This window comes from Plodia interpunctella, chromosome 15, assembly GCF_027563975.2.
Source record: "Plodia interpunctella isolate USDA-ARS_2022_Savannah chromosome 15, ilPloInte3.2, whole genome shotgun sequence".
NCBI lineage: Eukaryota > Metazoa > Arthropoda > Insecta > Lepidoptera > Pyralidae > Plodia > Plodia interpunctella.
In genome coordinates this window covers 7,347,872-7,360,372 of record NC_071308.1, presented here as the reverse complement: position 1 = coordinate 7,360,372, position 12,501 = coordinate 7,347,872, and the positions used below count along the sequence as shown (strand labels likewise).

General features: G+C 37.2%; 2 protein-coding genes across 3 annotated transcripts; both read left to right on the top strand.

Annotated features, from left to right (window-relative positions):
• Nucleotides 1-3,282: 3,282 nt before the first annotated feature.
• On the top strand, nt 3,283-6,444 carry LOC128675890 (cuticle protein 21-like). Of its 2 annotated transcripts, none has more exons than XM_053755635.2 (3): nt 3,283-3,653; nt 5,160-5,271; nt 5,562-6,444. In XM_053755635.2, exons 2-3 carry the CDS (start codon nt 5,260-5,262, stop codon nt 6,363-6,365), a joined length of 816 nt encoding a protein of 271 aa, XP_053611610.1. In that variant the 5' UTR covers nt 3,283-3,653; nt 5,160-5,259; the 3' UTR covers nt 6,366-6,444. The 2 variants fall into 2 exon arrangements, with proteins under 2 accessions (XP_053611610.1, XP_053611611.1); XM_053755636.2 differs by having other exon boundaries at nt 5,136-5,271.
• A 1,386-nt stretch (nt 6,445-7,830) lies between these two features.
• LOC128675892 (cuticle protein 7-like) lies at nt 7,831-8,922 on the top strand. The gene is made up of 2 exons (XM_053755638.1): nt 7,831-7,988; nt 8,426-8,922. The coding sequence occupies exons 1-2, from the start codon at nt 7,977-7,979 to the stop codon at nt 8,867-8,869; spliced, it is 456 nt and encodes a 151-aa protein (XP_053611613.1). The 5' UTR covers nt 7,831-7,976; the 3' UTR covers nt 8,870-8,922.
• Nucleotides 8,923-12,501: the final 3,579 nt, after the last annotated feature.

The following is a 12,501-nucleotide window of genomic DNA, read 5'->3' as shown; positions in this document are numbered from 1 at the left end:
ATCATTTTTATTTAAGTATGTAGGTTTGTAAGTTTCGCTGCAATTTTACAAACGGTCGCCTGACGTTGGGAATGCTATTGCTGGTAATCATGTGCAAATGTTCCTATTCTTGGTCAGAATTACACGCCCGACATTTTCCAGAATAAATGGAAGATGGAGCATTATGAAGGATAAATGGAAGGAGGAACATTATGTATGTAGGATTCAATCTCTAATCTTTGAGCATTTTCTAGTCACCTATTTCTTACCGCCGTAACAAAACAATGCGTTGATTGTGGAGAAAATCTGAAACCTCAAGTGGAAATTCATCATCATATACAGTGTGTTATTGCTAACACTTGTGTCAGATTTTATTCAAATCGCCTAAAGGCATCTTATCTGATGTGACTTTTACGACTACCTACCTACCGCCATCGAGTGACAGATAGTCGCATACACACTAGTGAACTAAACTGTCCAGCAATATGTAAGTTTCCTCACGATGTTTTCCTTCACTAGACAAATGGTGGTCTATGACTCACATGGACGTGTAGGATTCGAACCAGGGACCTTTTGATCACAGGCGGAAGATCATCCACTGGAAATTAATAACTTCAGAGTGCTGGACGAAGAATTAATATTGCAATATTTTTTATTACGATCAATATCATCAATATCGATATTGGTTTCCATTTTCGTCCATCTGCTTTTAGGTCGTGTGGCATTCTTGTTTCGTGCATGATGCAATATCAAAAGTATTTACTGTAGGTTTGTTTTTGTTTAATATGTTTTTTTTGACCCTGGATTGATTGGCGAGCCATGTCATTACGTTCGAAAGTAAAACATCGAGACAGTTTTGTAATTTGTTAGTAATGAAATGTTTTTTAGCAATAGGAAATAGAAACTTAATGAACATTTAAACATAGAACCTCCTTCTTTTTTAAGAACAAATATTGAATTATTTGGGACTAGATTTTGCGCTCGTAGCTTATTATTGTGAATATCTCGGATTTTTACCAACGCATCGCGATGAAACCTTTACCAAATTTTAAGTTAGATCATCCGCTATGCAAAACCACATAAAAATCCATCCAGTAGTTTTTGTGTGATGAGCGAACAAACATACAGACAGACAAAACATAAAAAAAAATGTTTTGTTTTCTATTAGACCCCATAATAATTTTTCTTTGATATCTCCAATGTACAGACATAGCCCACTTACAGAATAATTATATGTATAGATTTAAATGACAAGACAAAACATTTAGATCAAAAATGACACATAGAATTTTTGTGTAAAGAATAGATCAATAACACATAATTTTAGCAACCCTACTGAAGATCCCACATAAGACTACGCTATGCTGTAACAGTTACGCATATTACGATATCTGTTCAAATAACTAGATAATGAAATCGCTGGGTATAAAATCACTTATTAACAAATTTCTCGATAACTGCCACGCAACATCTAGCAAGTATGAATTAATGTGGTTTTTGTAATAGTCGACACTGTTTTACGTTGAGATGTGAAGAATGAGTCCTCAACCACCGTACATCAATTAAAGCTGCATAATACATTTTGAAATTTTCTAATCCTGATTAATTTATGCTTCCAGAGACACCTAGATCCTTCTGAAAGACAAATAGACAGACATTTGGACAGATAAATAGCAGAGGCAAATTTAATGAGTTCCTAAAAATATTTTTTTATAAGTGTTGGTGGCAATTTGAATAACGTGAGGTAAGATATAATCTACTAAGCTAGCTGCGCCCCGACGCTTCGCTCCTGTGGGAATTTCGGAATAAAAACCCTGTGTTATTACAGGTTATATTCTACCCGTGTACCATATTTCATAGTAATCCGCCCAGTAGATTTTACGTGAAAGAGTAACAAAAATACACATATAAATAAATAAATATATTAGGACAAATCACACAGATTGAGCTAGCCCCAAATTAAGTTCGAGACTTGTGTTATGAGATACTAACTCAACGATACTATATTTTATAACAAATACATATATAGATGAACATCCAAGACCCGGGCCAATTATAAAAAGATCATTTTCCATCATAACCCAACCGGGGATCGAACCCGGGACCTCTCGGTTCAGAGGCAAGCACTTTACCACTGCGCCACATCTTCACAAACATTCGCATTAATTCGTAAATTAGTAGCATATAATTTTGTGTTCTATTTTTTATTAACATCTGTTACTGTTAGTTAACATCAATCCACAATGATAAAACATAGTTTAACACAAACGTAATCGGTGAACGAGAATATCATCAACATCATCAATCGAACATCTTCAGTTATGTAACAACTAAGTTATGCTAATTTTACAAGCACATTTAATCTTGATACTTAAATTAGCATATTGTGATGATACGAGTCATTGATCACTCTAAACACGAAATATTTTGTCAACTGTTCACATTAAATTCGCATTCGAAAATTTGTGTAACTCAAACTCTCAACTAAATATATGTACTCGTAAGTTAGTGATTTATAAATTAAATACTGTTTTATCCTTAGAATGGGCGCAAAATAAAGCAAAGCTGCAATATGGTCTGACAACTAGAGATGCCGACGTTATATATATGTGAAGCCTATGTCACTCCTGCAGGTTTCGTCTATGTGCCACATTTCATCAAAATCGGCCAAGTAGTTTTGAGTTTATTCATTACAAACAAAAATACAAATCTTTTATCTTTATAATATTAGTATGGATGGAGAGTAAAGTAGATGGAGTGGAGACGAAACAGTAGCAATACTGTTTCGTCTCCACTCACCAATGGACCCTGGGCCGGGAAGACGCTCCGATGAAAGAGAGATGATAGGTGTAAAATAATTTTCTATTTTCCAAGTCTTTTTAAAGACTTTAATTCTTTGGAACCTATCAAAAATCTTTTGGTGTGAAATCGTCTTGTTCACCTTTATGAATATTATGCAATCTATTAATATATAATAAATTATTTACCATATCGTCAGCGTACTCGGGGCTACGATGCCCAATGACTGAGGAATAAACCAGGAAAACGCCCAAATAAGAGAGCGAGAGAATATTATTTTGTATACCGATGAATCTAATCTATTCAAGTACCAAAATTATTTCGGCAATGTCTAATCAGATGCTAATGAGATATCGGATATTATTGATTGAGTCGAATGCTATTTGTTCGACTGCCCCAGAAGAAGGCTAATGTTACTCACCTGCATCGTTACATCAGAAACTTCCGTGTCGATGAAATATTTATATTTTGTCAGTTTTGGGAGAAATCACCACAGTGGCTCTGTCAGAGGTAGAATAAAGATCGTTTAGCTGTGCATTGGCGGTAGTTTTAAGTCTGGTCTAAGGCATACATACGTGGTTAGTAGGTAGAGACAATGACTGCTGTGGCGTGCGGTCTCGCTCTAGAATAGGACTCCCGTGAATCTCGTACGAGGCGACTAAGGGACACATAGACTTAACAGCTGAAAGGCCCAAAGAGGATTGATATTAGGAAGGCGGCGGTAGTAAAATCATAGACCAATCTTCAAAATTTCATGGTTGAGTTTTTGCACAAACTTTGGACTTCGGGGCATCACATCCCAGAATGCCCGGAAACATGCGGAGGATGAAACAAAAGAGCTAGCAGCCTGGTAGTAATCAATACGGGCCATTTAGGTAAAATATTCTTTCAATGACCTTTTTAGATAACATACCATAAGACCACATTGATTTGTTTATATATATATATATAAACAAATCAATGTGGTCTTTATATATATATATATATATATATATATATATATATATATATATATATATATATATATATATATATATATATATCACCATTGAAAATTCGTGTTTACCGGAAACGGAAGGAACCGGGAAAAGAAAACGCTCATATATCGAGAGAATATATTATTATACACATACATACAATGATTCAATTTTATTATCGTCAAGTGCTCTACGAAATCCTTACAAGCTTTGTTTATTGAGCGACCTATGCAATGTTAGACAAGTTATAACGGCTCTTTCGATCGCCTAAGGAGATAAATTTCACAATTTGCAAACAGATTTGCGCAAAATTAGATATGGCCACAATTGTAACCGTTTCATGTAGGTGGCGCTTTTAATACCGGCTCCATACTATCCGCTAAAAGTTCACTAAAATTTGACAGATTCAATATACATAGCTGATTTTTCATTGCGATAATTAGAAACACTAATACAAACTGTGCAATGTTCATACATCCGCGTCGACATCTGTCCGAGTTCGGCGATAGTTACTTATTGAAACCATGAGTGTGGAGCCTACATAACATCTCACTAGATGTTGTCTACGGTCGGCTGCAAAAGTCAAGTAACACTTTTGATTTTTATTTCCATGGAATAAGGTTCAAAAGAATGATTTTGCAGGCCATCGTACCAGGATGAATATACCTAAGGGTTTTTTATATAACGGAGAAATAGTGGGGAAGCTTTTAAGGGGTCATGTTTATAACTACAAAAAACACAAATTGATTGTCTGATATTTTGTAGTTATTTTTATTTAGTTTCATCTGTTCCGTTGTGTCTGTTTTTAATCTTGCAAGTTAATTTATTTACCTGCTCAGCCTCTTGATGGAGCTGGTCCATCCGGGTGGATGTACGGGTACCAAAACTAGTAATTTCCTTATTTATTTCGTGTTAATAAGGGCTATTCAATATAAACATTATACAAAGTTTAAAACTTATATAATTACGGGTAATTTTATAAAAATAATAATTTAGCAAAGTTATTAAAGTTTCACAGGTAAAATCTATTTTCTATGAAAATGTAATGGCTGAAGAGTAAATACACAGAAAATTATATCAATTTAACCAAAAAATTAAAATAATAATTACACATTAGTAAAAAAGACCACTTTGGACTGTTGTTGCAATTGATCTTTCTTCAGATCTACTAAAAATCTGGAACAACTTTGCCATTATTATTAATTGATCATCAATACATGGAATGCTGACTGATTTATCATCAATATTTACATAATTTCCGTTGATCCAATTAATGACCCTCGCGGCGAGACCTCAGTACGGTTACGTCTAATAACACATCCTATTAAAACGCTTAAATTAAGGTTCATTAACTGTACTATATGCTGTGTATATTTTTAGAAGTGTAAGTATGACTCGTTCAAGGTGCACGGTGCGTCGCTGAGTCTGCGCAACAGCCTCTTGAGATATAAAAAGCTCTGCGTTGCCCAGTAGCGACACATTACGTCTCAGTAAACACGACAACATGGCAGCTAAAGTGAGTTGTCTCATAAACATAACTTACTAAGTTGAATTTTTAGTTGGAATAATTTACACCAAATTCTTGGAAATTCGACCTGGATTCATTCAATTGCGTCAGAGATGATTTTAGAATAAATTAATGATAATATTACCTACACTTGGGGAATTTGTCTCTGTTGATATTAAATAAAAAGTTTTTCTACGCATTTTTTATTAGACTATAGAAAAGCCGCAATTTCAATTTTCACAAACAGTAGGTATACCATAAATTAAATATAGGACTTATAAAGTTATCAATAATTTCAGATCGCAACCTTCTTCTGCCTGTTTGCGGCCGCAGCCGCAGTGGCCGTGCCAGCGGTCCCTGTCGCCAAAGTGGTGTACGCGGAGCCCGAAGCCCCTGCCCAGTACGAGTACGAGTACTCAGTCCAGGACCAACACAGTGGCGACGTGAAATCCCAGAAGGAAAATCGTAACGGTGACTCTGTACAAGGATACTACTCTCTCGTCCAGCCTGACGGCGTCCAACGTATCGTGGAATATACTTCTGACAAGGAGCACGGTTTCAATGCTGTCGTCCGCTACGAAGGTCAACCTCACCCCGCGCCCGTAGCCGCCAAGGTCGCATACGCGCCAGCTCCCGTTCAATACGCCGCTCCCATAGCTAAAGTAGCCTACGCGCCAGCTCCAGTTCAATACGCAGCTCCTGTAGCCAAAGTAGCCTACGCGTCAGCTCCAGTACAATACGCAGCTCCTGTAGCCAAAGTAGCCTACGCGCCAGCTCCAGTCCAATACGCAGCTCCTGTAGCCAAAGTAGCTTACGCGCCAGCTCCAGTACAATACGCCGCTCCCGTAGCCAAAGTAGCCTACGCGCCAGCTCCAGTCCAATACGCCGCTCCCGTAGCCAAAGTAGCCTACGCGCCAGCTCCAGTCCAATACGCCGCTCCCGTAGCCAAAGTAGCCTACGCCCCAGCTCCAGTCCAATACGCAGCTCCCGTAGCCAAAGTAGCCTACGCTCAAGCTCCCGTGCAATACGCCGCCGCTCCCGCCTACACTCACAACCTCGGAAGCGTCTCTTTCTCATCTCCAGCCGTCTCTTACCACCACTAGATATTAGTGCCATGTTGTAGTTAATTTAATGCCATAATTATTTATTGTGATAAATAAAACGCTTAAGTCAATTTATTAATTTGATTTTTATTTAATGCATTCGGCCTATCAGAAGTCTTATTTTTTAACAAAAAAGTGTTAGAATTTTCCAGACTTTAATGACATTTAAATACTACATATCTAACTTGTACATATCATAGTCCGTAGCATGCTCCTCTTTATTTATTTATATTTGCATACCTATATTCGGTAAAACATGTAGGTATAATTTATTATAACATCAATTTATATATTAGTACTCATGTTTTTGGCAAATAAATATTTTCTTTCTTTCTTTCGTCAATGGGTCAATAGGTAACTAATCTGAATGAGTTGCATCATCTTGGGTTCGATTAGATTTGAGATTATTTACTATTAGTTACAGAATACTGAATATATATATTATCAAATAAGTAAAAATGCGTTTTCATATACTAAACATACATTTTTCACACAATGTCGGTTAGGAAAAATAAACTTAATAATTAAAATATTATTTCCGAAACGGGAATCTCCATCTGGTCAGCTTGAAAAAAAGTTGTTTCCCGTGGGATATCCTATACATCGATTACATTTTTGAACTCTTCTTTTTGGCTCTATGTTTTTCCCGAACAATTTTGTTTCACTCGTAGGCGTAGTTTGGACTGTTGACTGTTTCTTCAGTAGGTATATACTTTATTATGTTTATTCAGTATAAAGGTAAGCGTTTGTGATTTTGTACGTTTGAGGCGGGTTATCTCCAAAACTACCGAACCGATTTCAAAAATTCTTTCACCAATAGAAAGGTACATTATCCAAGATTGCTATAGGCTACTTACTTCCCTCGAGGACTGTTTTCCGCAGTTAGGCCTCTTGTCTGGGCCTTTTCTGCGTGCGGAGGCTGAGCCGCTGATCATTCCAGCCAGCCCAGCTCCTTCAGGAAGCGGAGCACCGCCGATGGCGTACGACAGGCTTCGCTCATGGTTCCTGGATTTCCCAGGAACTCTTGTCTTGTTGATGCAACGCCACGACACTCCAGGAGGAGGTGGCTTGCAGTTTCCTCAGCCTCCATGCATGCTCTGCATAGTGGGCTGTCTGTAAGACCTAGGGTGAAAAGGTGTTTGTTTAGTGCACAATTACCAGTAATGATACCAACCATGATACGTAGATACTTTCTTGGTAGTGAGATCAGACGTCTTGAGTACCGACTGTCCCAGTCAGGTTGTGCTTTCCTGGCTTGTCGACATGTCTCCAGGCCATAATTGAGTTTGCTATAGGCTATATTTTATCTCAAAATTCCCATGGGAGAGAAGCCCCGGGCAACATCTAGTACCTACTAAAGAAGGAAGTCGCACGGGCAATGTCATCCGTAATTATCAACATCAAGCCAGCACTTCTTGGGTTAGCTTTTTCTACTAGGAACAGAAAGGGCATTGTGTGCCGTTGAGTATAGTCCATATGTTACAGAAGCTGCACCGGCCAAGCGTGAATCGCGTGTGGGCGATGATGCGAGCACCGTGGATTAGTATATAACGACCGCGCCTCTGCTGATAACACATTATCTAGTGAAGCTAGCTAACCTAGCAGATCAACATGGTTTACACAGTAAGTGATCGTGTTTGTATTTCCGAAAAAAAATCGACAAATGGGTTACCATTATTGTTAAAATAAAATTAAAAAGATTAAACAATAAATCAAAAATAACATTAACAGAACGTGCTAACAATTTCTTCTATCTTTATCGTCACATATTATAAAGCAAAGTTCTCTTGTCTGTTTGCGATAAACTCAAAAACTACTGCACGGATTTTCATGCAATCACCAATTCAGTTTGACTCCTGAGGAAGGTTAAGGTGTATATTTTATTATGTTTTACTCGAGCGAAGCCGGGACGGGCTGCTAGTTAAAAAATGGTAGTTAACCCTATTATAATCGTGCAACACTTTTTTTTCTTAAAACAAGGGTTCTTAAAGTCTGAACATTTCTAAGATGTTCAATTGTTTTTCAGGTTTTCTAAAAACTAAAAGCGACTGATTTTTCAGATGACACTATTCACCTATCTGGTGGCGGCCGCGGCGGCGGTGACAGTATTGCCATTGCCAAAAGTTGCCGCCAAGATTTCATATCCTGAGCCGTCTGCGCCAGCGCACTACTCCTACGAGTACTCTGTCAACGACAAGCACTACGGAGACGTGAAGTCGCACAAGGAGACCCGCGACGGAGACCACATCAAAGGCTCCTACTCACTCCTGCAACCTGACGGTACGCAGCGAATTGTCGAGTACACTGTCGATAAGAAAAGCGGATTCCAAGCCAAAGTACGCTATGAGGGAAAGGTTGTATCTTCCCCAACGATCAAATACCCAGAACCAGCGCCCGTCGCTGAAGTCATATACTCCACGTCCCAAGCACCCGATGCCAAGGAAGAGTCTTCCAACTTCAGCAACGTCTCATTCCGATCTCAAAGATTCTCTTACAAACACTAGATAAAACTAGAATTCTAAATTATTTATTGTGCCAAATACAACGTTATATCGAATTTGTTTTCATTATTTGTTGAAATGGGGAAAGAATTGCACAAGGAGGCGTCAAACGGCGTATCCGATATCAAAACGCTGCAAACGAAGTTAGTAGGAAGCGTGCGGGTAGTGTCGGGGAATCAATTGAATTATGTACCATTATGAGGCGAGTGGCTCGAGTTACGCGGCACGTCCGACCCGCCACACAACGCCGAGGGAACAGATTATACTAACACGACTCTCTTGCTGAATACCTATACAAAAATTGGGGAGGATCGTTGTTCGATGCCAACAATCCTCCTGAATTTCAATGTGCTCCTCAATTAGAATCAAAGGCGGAAATCAATCCTATGACTCAATTCTCAACACCCGATATTGTTTCAATAATGTTGGAAGCTCGCAAATGAGACATCAAGCACTTATTTGCAAAAAAGGTTGCTCGATTCTAGTGACAAATATACCTTACTTTAAAAAAATACAACATCAACATACATTTTCTATCAATGATGTTGTATGTAGGCCTTGTTTACCGATTATTGTCAGGAAAGAGGAAAGATCTATACTCTCATTATTGCCAGCCCTGACGCATTGCTCTTGACACCCGTTTATTCGGCTAGTTTGGGAGACTGTTCCAATTAGAGTCTCGACTCTCCGCAGAATCTCCCCGCTGTCATCCCTAATTCCCAAAATAGGGAGGGGCAGGGTGTTTCAAACGGGTTACAGTAAGCAAAAAGCTACGTGTTAGCATTTATGATTGCAGGCAAATATAAATTGACAGAACTGAGCAAAAGTGGTTGTTACGATCAACGGGGGGCTGTGGATGTGTGAGGTGAATATTTAGTGGCGTTTGCTTTGCTGCTGGCGGAGGGTTAAAACGTTACTTACAAAGAAACTGTTTAAAAGAAACGGCTGCTGTCAAATTGTTTTGAAAATAGTCAAAGATACAAATTCAAATTGTTCAAATTCAAATTGTTTATTGCTTCCTTAATGTCAAATACAGGTCTTCATTATAAAAATTGTAGCAATTAAGGACCCTGACGGGCGCTGCAATGGGAGAAGGGCCACATTTGTCGATGTTAGAGAACCTTTGTCAGTGTAAAGTGACATTATTAACATGAATAAATTTTATCTATTAAATTTAATCATTTTTGATAAGTATAAATTACTTCATGTTTCATCTTTAGGCATAATCTATCATCAGTCATACATTTTTGATAAGTCAATAATAATAATAATATTAATAAAATTAAAAAAAATTAATGTCAAAAGTTCATCCTCAAGTAAGTATTTTAATTATTTGAATTAATTTTTATTGTGTAAATTTATCTTCTAAATATTCATTAATTGTGTAATAACATTTATTAATCAAGATTTCCTTAACTTTTTGTATAAACGTTTTGATATTTTCTATTTCTCTAACGGCGTTTGGGAGTTGATTATAGATTTTTATAGACATTACTAGGGGGCTAGTTGAGTGGAGTCGGAGGCGTGAAATAGGCAGCTGCAACTTATTTTGATGTCTGAGTGTGTATTTGGTTACCATATCTTTCCGCGATTTGAAAAACTCGGGATATTTTCGGGTAAATTTGCATGCTTGTAGGATGTATATACACGGCAGAGTTAGGAGTTTGTGCTTTTTAAAATAAGGTTTGCAGCTGTCCGTTTGTTGTGTATTTGTAATTATGCGCACAAGTTTCTTTTGTAGGGTAAATATTCTATCACAGTCGGTTCCGTTGCCCCACAAAAATGTACCATAACTAAGCCATGAGTAGGCATAGGCGTAGTACGTGATAATTGCCGTTTCAGCGTCAGTGGATTTTTTTACCTCTCTGAGAGCATACGCGAACTTAGATAGTTTAGCACATAGCTTTTGGATATGCGACTTCCAGTTTATATGGCTATCTATGTTTAAACCCAGAAGAGTAAATTCATTTACTACCTCCAAGTTCATCCCATTGAAACTTATTTTAACATTTAATGATTGTTTTTGGTATGGATGGAAGACCATTAATTTTGTTTTCAAATAATTTATTTCTAAGTTGTGCTCATTCAACCAGTTTGACGTTTTTGTAAGAATGTTAATAAGTTGTTCGTGTAGATTTGTATTATCTTGAGCAGATGTTAGGATCGAAACATCATCGGCAAATAGGACACAGTGCTCTTTGATTATTTTTGGAAGATCGTTTATATATACGAGGAACAATAAACACCCGAGAACGCTACCTTGTGGTATTGAGAAATTGATTGGTTTACATTTTGATCGGATAATTTGGACCGTGCTTGTTTGGTGGTTAAAATACTCAATTTCCACGTACTGTTTCCTATCTTTGAGGTAAGAATGAAACCATTTGTGGGCGATTCCTCGTATACCTATGCCATACAGTTTGTCCAGTAGGACATCATACAGTTTGTAGCCATGAACTTAATCGATTATATCTCAAGTTAAGTATTTTTTCTTTATGTTTCGGAGATTTATTTAAACTCATTTTCCTCATTGAAAGTTTTAATGTTGATATTCACATAAAAATATACTTTTTCTTATATATTTTTTGAAAGCATAGGTATTATTAAAATAGCCTACTGTTAAATATGAAATCAAAGGGAATCATTACCATTTTTAACAAAAATGTATTTTTTGACATAAGCTTTTATGTTCATCATTTCAAGCTTTCATGTTGCATTCAACGCGTGACAAAAAAATCATGCCGTAGTAACCCGTTTCGGAGTTCCCTCGTCGGGAGCCGATCCTGGGAGCACCGTGAGATCATGCTTATCAAAATAATGCATTGTCATAGAAACAGAAGCACGTGAAGATTTTGAACGCTGTAGAACAGACAGACAACTGTCTGTCTCGGGACAGGTGAAACTAAATAAAAGCTTGCAGAAATCAATTCAAATCAGTCTAAAGCTCCACTTTATATCCCCATTCTCATGTAAAATTCTCGAATTGCCACACCCACACGTAATGTAACAAAACAGTAAAAATGGCCGGCTGTCGTTAATATTTTTTCCACTGTTATTTTCACTCGTGTAAATCCCGTTTGCTGCTCAATTCATCGTCAAGATACGCATTTTCTCTGTGAATATTTGATGTGGAATAAATAATAAGCGCTGTATATGTTTGGGTGCAGTTTTTAATCCTACCTCAAAGGGTTGTTATGTTTAATCCCTCTATTACTATGAAATACTGGCAATAATATTGGCAAATGTAAGTGTTTCTCAAAGGGGAAACGACGACGACTAGTGATATGACGACAAATATGTGGGGTTATAAAATATTACTACTAGCGCTTGCGATCGTCACACCACTGTTATTTTTGTGCGAAAAATATGGCTGAAGTCTACCTACAAGTGTAACACATTTTTATTTTTTTAATGAAACCTGTATTTCAATAATTATTATTTATTTCATAAAAAATACCACGAACAGCACCCGGCTCAAATGTTAATCATACTAGCCGCATTTCCTATTTGAATAGTTATTTATAATTGATTTAAATAATTTATTAATTGTCTGGTTTTGATAAAAAACTACATAATTTATATGAGCATGCAGTGTCATAAAAAATACACAAAAATTAATGTCAAGTAGGTAGTGT